The 9531-nt window shown below is 39.3% G+C and overlaps 1 protein-coding gene across 1 annotated transcript; it reads right to left on the bottom strand.

Moving 5' to 3' along the window:
• Positions 1-5980: 5980 nt before the first annotated feature.
• LOC124509154 (olfactory receptor 6F1) lies at positions 5981-6907 on the bottom strand. The gene has a single exon (XM_047075731.1). It carries the CDS (start codon positions 6905-6907, stop codon positions 5981-5983), a length of 927 nt encoding a protein of 308 aa, XP_046931687.1.
• Positions 6908-9531: the final 2624 nt, after the last annotated feature.

Below are 9531 nucleotides of genomic sequence, written 5' to 3'. Positions count from 1 at the left end.
GGGTGAGAGGACGTCTGGAGGGAAAGTTGTTGAGTCCCAGAAGAACAGAGCTTGGCTAGAGAAAAAGGCACTGAAAAGCAACATTTCCCTCTCCCACCCTCTAGCCGAAATTCCAAAGGGAACCAGTTCCCATCGCCAAATTTGCTTGCACCTCACAAATACCCAATGCAGTGATTCTGTGGATCCATTCCTCCAACAGGCCTGCCTCCATCCCAGTTCTGCAGGGCCCTTCCTGCAAGGGACCACCAATGGCAAAGTGAGCCAAGCCTGCCCCTCCCGCCCCAGTGCACCTTGCAGATCCACCCTGGTTAATATGCCAGATCCCACTGAAGAAGCACCACAAGCCTGGAAGTGTGCAAGCAGCCCCGACAGGGACCACACCACTCCACAGTGAGTCCTGCCCATGGGAGAGGGGAAGATAAGGTACACACCAGTCTGTGGCCCAAGCGATAGGCTGGGGACAGACATTGGCTCTGACTGCAGCCCTGACTACCAATACAAGTTTCTCAGGACAGCACAGAGGAAGTGCCCTACAGTTTTGAGCTACCACAGGGACTACCCAAAATGACGAAATGGAAGAATTCTCCCCAAAAGAAACTCCAAGAAGTAGGAACAGCTAACAAATTGATCAAAACCGATTTAAGCAATATAACAGAACAAGAATTTAGAATAATAGTCATAAAATTAATTGCTGGGTTTGAAAAAAGCATAGAGGAGAGCAGAGAAACTATTGCTACAGAGATCAAGGGACTAAGAAATACTCATAAGGAGGTAAAAATGTTATAAATGAGGTGGAAAATAAAATGGAGGTGGCCATAGCACGGATTGAAGAGGCAGAGGAGAGAATAGGTGAATTAGAAGATAAAATTATGGAAAAAGAGGAAAATGAGAAAAAGAGAGATTAAAAAAATCCAGGAGTATGAGGGGAGAATTAGATAACTAAATGATGCAATCAAATGGAATAATAATCATATCATAGGAATTCCAGAAGAAGAAGAGAAAGAGAGAGAGGGGCTGAAGGTGTACTTGAATAAATCATAGCTGAGAACTCCCCTGATCTGGGAAAGAAACAGGCATTGAAATCCAAGAGGCACAGAGAACTTCCTTCAGATGTAACTTGAATCGATCTTCTGCATGACATATCATAGTGAAACTGTCAAAATACAAGGATAAAGAGAAAATTCTGAAAGCAGCTAGGGATAAACAGGCCCTAACTTACAACGGTAGACACCTAAGGGTTGTAGCAGACTTATCTACTGAAACATGGCAGGCCAAAAAGGAATGTCAGAAAGACTTCAATGTAATGAACAGAAAAAAAATGCAGTCAAGAATCCTTTATCCAGCAAGTCTGTCATTCAGAATAGAAGGAAAGATAAAGGTCTTCCCAAAGAAAAACTGAAGGAATTCATCCCCACTAAACCAGCCCTACAAAATTTCTAAGGGGGATTCTGTGAGTGAAATTTTGCAAGGACCACAAAATACCAGAGACATCACTAAAAGCATGAATACTACAGGCTCTAAAACCAATGACTCTAAACCTATATCTTTCAATAATAACACTGAATGTAAATGGACTAAATGCTCCAACCAAAAGGCATAGGGTACCCAGAATGGATAAAAAACAAGACCCATGTATTTGCTGTCTACAAGAGACTCATTTTAGAACTGAAGACACCTTCAGACTGAGATATAGGGGATGGAGAACTATCTATCATGCTACTGGAAGTCAAAAGAAAGCTGCAGTAGCCATACTCACATCAGACAAATTAGACTTTAAATGAAAGGCTGTAACAAAAGATGAAGAAGGGCATTATGTAATAATTACAGGGTCTATCCATTAGGAAGAGCTAACAATTTTAAATGTCTATGTGCTGAATACAGGAGCCTCCAAATATATAAAACAATTAATCACAATCATAAGCAACCTTATTGATTAGAATGTGGTAATGGCAGGGGACTTTAATACCCCACTTACAACAATGGATAGATCATCTAGACACAGGATCAATAAAGATACATTGGATCAGATGGACTTGACAAATATATTTAGAACTCTGCATCCCAAAGAAACAGAATATACTTTCTTCTCGAGTGCACATGGAACATTCTCCAAGATACATCACATACTGGGCCACAAAACAGCCCTTCATAAGTATACAAGAATTGAGTTCATACCATGCACACTTTCAGACCACAATGCTATGAAACTTGAAACCAACCACAGGAAAAAGCCTGAAAAACTTCCAAAAGCATGGAGATTAAAGAATACCCTAATAAAGAATGAATGGGTCAACCAGGCCATTAGAGAAGAAACTAAAAAATATATGGAAAGAAATGAAAATGAAAACACAACAATCCCAATGCTTTGGGATGCAGTGAAGGCAGTCCTGAGAGGAAAATACATTGTAATCCAGGCCTATCTCAAGAAACAAGAAAAATCCCAAACACAAAATCTAACAGTACACCTAAAGGAAATAGAAGCAGAACAGCAAAGACACCCCAAACCCAGCAGAAGAGAAATAATAAATATCAGAGCAGAAATAAACATGGAATCAAAAAAAACAACAACAACAACAACAACAAAAAACAACAAAAAACAGTAGAGGAGATCAATGTAACCAAAAGTTGGTTTTTTGAAAAAATAAACAAAATTCATAAACCTCTAGCTAGTCTTCTCAAAAAGAAAAGGGAGATGACCCAAATAGGTAAAATCATGAATGAAAATGGAATGATTACAACCAATCCCTCAGAAATACAAGCAATTATCAGGGAATAGAATGAAAAATTATATGCCAACAAACTGGACAACCTGGAAGAAATGGACAAATTCCTAAATACCCACACACTTCGAAAACTCAAACAGGAAGAAATAGAAAACTTGAACAGACCCATAATCAGTGAAGAATTGGAATCAGTAATCAAAAATCTCCCAGCAAATAAAAGTATGGGACCAGATGGCTTACCTGAGGAATTCTATCAGAGCTTTAAACAGAGATAATACCTATCCTTCTCAAGCTATTCCAAGAAATAGAAAAGGAAGGAAAACTTCCAGACTCATTCTATGAAGCCACCGTTATTTTGATTCCTAAGCCAGACAGAGACCCAGCAAAAAAAGAGAACTACAGCCAATATCCCTGATGAATATGGATGTAAAAATTCTCCATAAGATACTAGCAAATTGAATTCAACAGCATATAAAAAATACTCACCATGATCAAGTAGGATTCATTCCTGGGCTGCAGGGCTGGTTCAACATTTGCAAATCAATCAATGTGTTACACCACAAGGTAAAAGGAAAGAAAAGAACCATATGATCCTGTCAATTGATGCAGAAAAAGCATTTGAAAAAATTCAGCACCCTTTCTTAATAAAAACCATCAAGAATGTCTGGATAGAAGGAACATACTTAAACATCATAAAAGCCATTTATGAAAAGCCCACAGCTAATATCATCCTCAATGGGGAAAAACTGAGAGCTTTCCCCGTGAGATCAGGAACACAAGGATGTCCACTCTCACCGCTGTTGTTTAACATAGTGTTGGAAGTGCTAGCATCAGCAATCAGACAGCAAAAGGAAATCAAAGGCATCAAAATTGGCAAAGAAGTCAAGCTTTCACTTTTTGCAAATGACATGATACTCTACATGGAAAATCCAATAGACTCCACCAGAAGTCTGCCAGAACTGGTACATGAATTCAGCAAAGTCGCAGGATACAAAATCAATGTACAGAAATCAGTTGCATTCTTATACACTAATAATGAAGTAAAAGAAAGACGAATAAAGAAAAGGACCCCATTCACAATTGCACCAAGAAGCATAAAATACCTAGGAATAAACCTCAACAATGATGTAAAAGATCTGTATGCTGAAAACTATAGAAAGCTTATGAAGGAAATTGAAGAAGATACAAAGAAATGCAAAAAAAATCTATGCTCATGAATTGGAAGAATGTTGTTTAAATGTCAATACTACTCAAAGCTATCGACACATTCAATGCATTTCCAATCAAAATTGCACCAGCATTCTTCTCGAAGCTAGAACAAGCAAACCTAAAATTTTTATGGAAACACAAGAGACCCCAAATAGTCAAAATAATATTGAAGAAGAAGACCAAGCAGAAGGCATCATAATTCCAGACTTTAGCCTCTACTACCAAGCTGTAATCATCAAGACAGCATGGTATTGGCACAAAAACAGACACATAGACCAATGGAATAGAATAAAGACTACAGAAATGGACCCAGAAAAGGATGGCCAACTAATCTTTGACAAAGCAGGAAAGAATATCCAATGGCAAAAAGACAGTCTGCTTAACAAATGATTCTGGGAGAAAAGGACAGCATTATGCAGAAGAATGAAACTAGACCACTTTCTTACACCATTCACAAAAATAAACTCAAAATGGATGAAGGACCTGAACGTGAGACAGGAATCCATCAAAACCCTAGAGAAGAAAGCAGAAAAAACCTCTCTGACCTCTGCCGCAGCAATTTCTTACTTGACACATCCCCAAAGGCAAGGGAATTAAAAGCAAAAATGAACCATTGGGACCTCACGAAGATAAAAACTTCTGCACTGCAAAGGAAACAATCAACAACGCTAAAAGGCAACCAATGTAATGGGAAAAGATATTTGCAATTGGCATATCAGACAAAGGGCTGTTATCCAAAATCTATGAAGAACTCACCAAACTCCACACCTGTAAAACAAATAATCCAGTGAAGAAATTGGCAGAAAACATGAATAGACATTTCTCTAAAGACATCCAGATGGCCAACAGACACATGAAAAGATGCTCAATGTCGCTCCTCATCAGGGAAATAGAAATCAAAACCACACTCAGATACCACCTCACACCAGTCAGAGTGGCTAAAATGAACAAATCAGGGGACTATAGATGCTGGCGAGGATGTGGAGAAACGGGAACCCTCTTACACTGTTGGTGGGAATGCAAACTGGTGCAGCCAGTCTGGAAAACAGTATGGAGGTTCCTCAAAATGTAAAAATAAATCTACCCTATGACCCAGCAATCGTACTGCTAGGAATTTATCCAAAGGATACAGGAGTCCAGATGCATAGGAGCACTTGTACCCCGATGTTTATAGCAGCACTTTCAACAATAGCCAAATTATGGAAAGAGCCTAAATCTCCATCAACTGATGAATGAATAAAGAAATTGTGGTTTATATACACAATGGAATACTACTTGGCCTTGAGAAAGAATGAAATATGGCCATATGTAGCAATGTGGACGGAACTGTAGAGTGTTATGCTAAGTGAAATAAGCCATACAGAGAAAGACAGATACCATATGTTTTCACTCTTATGTGGATCCTGAGAAACTTAACAGAAAACCATGGGCTAGGGGAAGTGGAAAAAAGTTAGAGAGGGAAGGAGGCAAACCATAAGAGACTCTTAAAAACTGAGAAAAAACTGAGGGTTAATGGGGAGTGGGAGGAAAGGAAAGTGGGTGATGGGCACTGAGGAGGGCACTTGTTGGGATGATCACTAGGTGTTGTATGGAAAACAGTTTGACAATGAATTTCATATTAAAAATAAATAAATACATAAGTAAACAGGTTCTAGGGGGAAAAAAAAAGTAGACCGGGATACTTGGTGACTCCGTAGATTCAGCCTAGACCTGTTGATTTAGGCTGAGGTCATAATCCCACTTCATCAGTGATTAGTGAGTCTGAGCCCTGCATCTGGATCTGTAGGTTTCTGTTGCTGGTGCAGAGCCTGCTTGGGATTCTCTCCTCTCTCTCTGCCCCTCACCTGTGCTCTCTCTCTCTCTCTCTGAAAATAAATAAATTAACTTAAAAATAAACTTATAAAAAAAGTAGAGCAAGTATATGTAGTCTATTTTATTCCTTCAGTTTTTTTCTCTCTCTGTATCAAGGAATATTTGCATTTTCCTTCCATATTCTTACTTGGAGACAAAGGGAGATATTTACAGAGATCTGTTCTATTGGGGGCAGTTTATTTTCTCTTCCATTTCTTCAGCAGAGTTTCTCTTACTTCCTTGTTACGGAGAGTGTAGATGAAGGGGTTTAGAACTGGAGTCACCATGGTGTTCAGGACATGCACGGCTTTGGTCAGATCCAAGGCCTCTTTGATGGAGATGCGGACATGAAGAAAGATCGTGGACCCGTACCAGACCAGCACCACAGTGATATGCGAAGAGCATGTGGAGAAGGCTTTACTCCTGCCGCTGGCTGAAGGGATCCTGAGAATGGTGCTGATGATATACACATAAGAGACCAGAGTGATGAGGCATGAGCTCAGGATGACCACAAAAGCAATCACAAAGGCCACGAGTTCCACTGCCTGCGTGCTGGTGCAAGCCAGGGTAATCCAGGGTGCAATGTCACAGAAGAAGTGGTTGATAGTGTGGGGACCACAGAAGGGCAGGGTGCTAATGAGGGCTGTGGGCACTGCAATGGCTAGGAAACCGCACACCCAGGATCCCAGGGCTAGCAGTGCTGAGAGCAGACTGCTCATAATGGCCCCATAGTGTAGAGGATAGCAGATGGCCAAATAGCGGTCATAAGCCATGGCTGCCAGGAGAAAGTACTCTGTGCAGCCCAATGAAAAAACAAAGTACATCTGCAAAAGACATCCAGTAAATGATATGGTTTGGCTTCTCCCCAGAAGGATGGCCAGGACTTTGGGGACTGCAGCTGTGGTATACCAAATCTCCAAGAAAGAGAGGTTGCTCAGAAAGAAGTACATAGGGGTATGTAGTTGGTGGGAGGTACTCACCAACATCAAGATAGCCATGTTACCACTCACTGTGAGGATGTACATCACCAGAAAAAGCATAAAGAGAGATAGCTGAAGGCCCTGGGACCCAGGAAAGCCCAGCAAGAGGAAATCCTGGGAGTGAGTTGCATTATCTGTGCCCATTGAGGAAGTAGTAAGAAATACCAGTAACTAGAAACCACACAGTATAGGGTTTTTATCCAATCACACTGTCCTAGAGAAATTAAAAGAACAGAATTCATGACCGTGCTTCAATAACTGAATGCAGACTGACAGTCTAACATATGTTGAGTGCCTGTTCTGTACTTGGAGCTGTGCATGGTTAATAACAATTTAATACAATTTAATAAAAATTTAATACTATGTGCTATTATAACCAATTAGTGTTTGAAAAAACTTGAGCACAGAACATTTTATCATCTTCATAAAGATTGCACCTATAGTTATAGTTCAGATCCGAGATTCAAATCCAGTCTTTGGACCTTCATCATCCTAATCTGGATATGCCCCAGCACAACCATAGATTACATCTAAATGCACAAAGGGCTGGGCACCTAGGTGGCTCAGTTGGTTAAGCATCCAACTTAGGCTCAGGTCATGATCTCATGGTTCATGACAGTTCGTGAGTTGGAGTTCCCCGTCGGGCTCTGTGCTGACAGCTCAGAGCCCAGAGCCTGCTTCAGATCCTGGGTCTCCTTCTCCCTCTGTCCCTCCCCCACTCACGCTCTACCTTTCTTTGTCTCTCAAAAATAAATAAATGTTAAAAAAATTTCGGGACGCCTGGGTGGCTCAGTCGGTTAAGTGTCCCACTTTGGCTCAGGTCATGATCTCACGGTCCGTGAGTTCGAGCCCCGCGTTGGGCTCTGTGCTGACAGATCAGAGCCTGGAGCCCATTACAGATTCTGTGTCTCCCTCTCTCTCTGCCCCTCCCCTGTTCATGCTCTGTCTCTCTCTGTCTCAAAAAGAAATAAACGTTAAAAAAAAATTAAAAAAAAAGTTAAATGCACAAAAGGATACCCATTTCGTATTGAATTCACAATTCACTACTTTATAACTAGACTCTTTCTGCCTGGTCCTTAAAGGAAAACATGCATTTTTTTTTCTTTTTGCCTTTGTGTCTCAATTGTAGGTTCTAGTCACTCTCTTCTTTGACAGTTATAGCTTTTGAATTGGTCTTCTAATTTATAAGCTCTGACTTCAAAAATAATACTCAGAAGTAAACTATAAAAATTAAATCAGTGTAAAAGGATTTTTGTCTTCTCTGACCTTGAAAAACTCATTAACATTATTAATGTGATACATTCTTTACACCAGAAAGTATTTCCCTATTAACAATGCATTTAAAGCAACTGCTTTCTGTGTCTAAGACCTCTTGATACTCATTTGGAAAGTTTTGAACAGGCTAAAAGCAGAAAATCATTTTGAAAAACTAGTTATTTTTTAAAAGGAATTCTTTAAATTCCGGGTAGTCAATATACAATGTGATATTAGTTTCAAGTATAGAACTGACTGATCCATCACTTGCATACAACACCAAGTGCCCATGACAACAAATGCAGTCCTTAATTCCCATCACCTAACTGGAATTAAATAAACCTTAAAAATTAAATTGTTATCAAAAATAATTGAGGGGCATGTGAGTGGTTCAGTCAGTTGAGCATCCTACTCTTGATTTCAGCTCAGGTCAGGATCTCACTGTGGGATCCAGCCCTGCATTGGTTTGCGTACTGACAGCATGTAGCCTGCTTGGGATTCTCTCTCTCCCTCTCTCTTTAACCCTTCCCCTCATTCATGCGTGCTTTCAGGCTCTCTGTCTCTCTCAAAATAAATAAATACATAAATAAATAAATAAACATTAAAAAAAGAATAACTGAATGACAGAAAAAATATTGATGATGGTGATTATTTTTACTATGCAGTAAATAACATTGATAAGTCCATTTTTTTTTAATTTCAGGTATGCAAAATATGCTTCTCTTTGTCATTAAGACCATAATTTTCCACTTATGTTACCATGAAATAAAAGGCTATAAAAATAATTCTTGTAATCTATTTCTGAATGCTTCTTTTTGAGGACAGAATCTATAAATTAGAAGATCAACTGGGGGCTCTTATTGTCAAACATGGTGGTAACTAAAATCTAACTTGAGAAGCAGATTTTGAAAGGAGTCTAAGTGGACTCTTTGCATTTTGTTATGAAAGAATGTCCTCTGTCTCCATTTTCATGTGTCACATTTTTATACTCTCCAAAAGAAATACTATCTTTATAGTTATCAGCATATTCATTACATATATCTAACGTCAATAACATATTTATACTACAAATGAGTCTACAAAGTAAATAGGCCCCTATGGTAGATATACCACATTTTTGGCAGAATGCAACTTCAAAGTCATCTAGAACAGTGATCCCAAATTCTAATGGACATGTGAATCACTTGAGGGTGATGTGAAAATATAGATTATAATTCAGTCATCTGTGGTGAGCCCTGTGATCCTGCATTGCACACGAATTAACAGAAGGCACCACTGGATGAGGACCCTAATCTGAGGAGGAAGGGTCTAACATCCTTATGATTTTTTAAAATAAATAGTATAAAGAACAGGGTGATGACATGACTCTCCCCTGGTTGGTTGGGTGTTAAAGGATCTCGATTATTAATTAATTATCCTAATAAATAAAAAAATATATCTTAATTTAGATATTGTGAGATGAGACAGAACAATAAGAAATACAAAGGAAAGAAGCTCATCAGAAGCACCTGGGT

The sequence above is a fragment of the Lynx rufus genome, unplaced genomic scaffold (genome assembly GCF_022079265.1).
Source record: "Lynx rufus isolate CCGP_SWC_20201006 ecotype Redwood Valley unplaced genomic scaffold, mLynRuf1.p SCAF_1, whole genome shotgun sequence".
Lineage (NCBI taxonomy): Eukaryota > Metazoa > Chordata > Mammalia > Carnivora > Felidae > Lynx > Lynx rufus.
The sequence above is the reverse complement of the archived record's forward strand: the minus strand, read 5'-3'. Positions and strand labels throughout refer to the sequence as shown.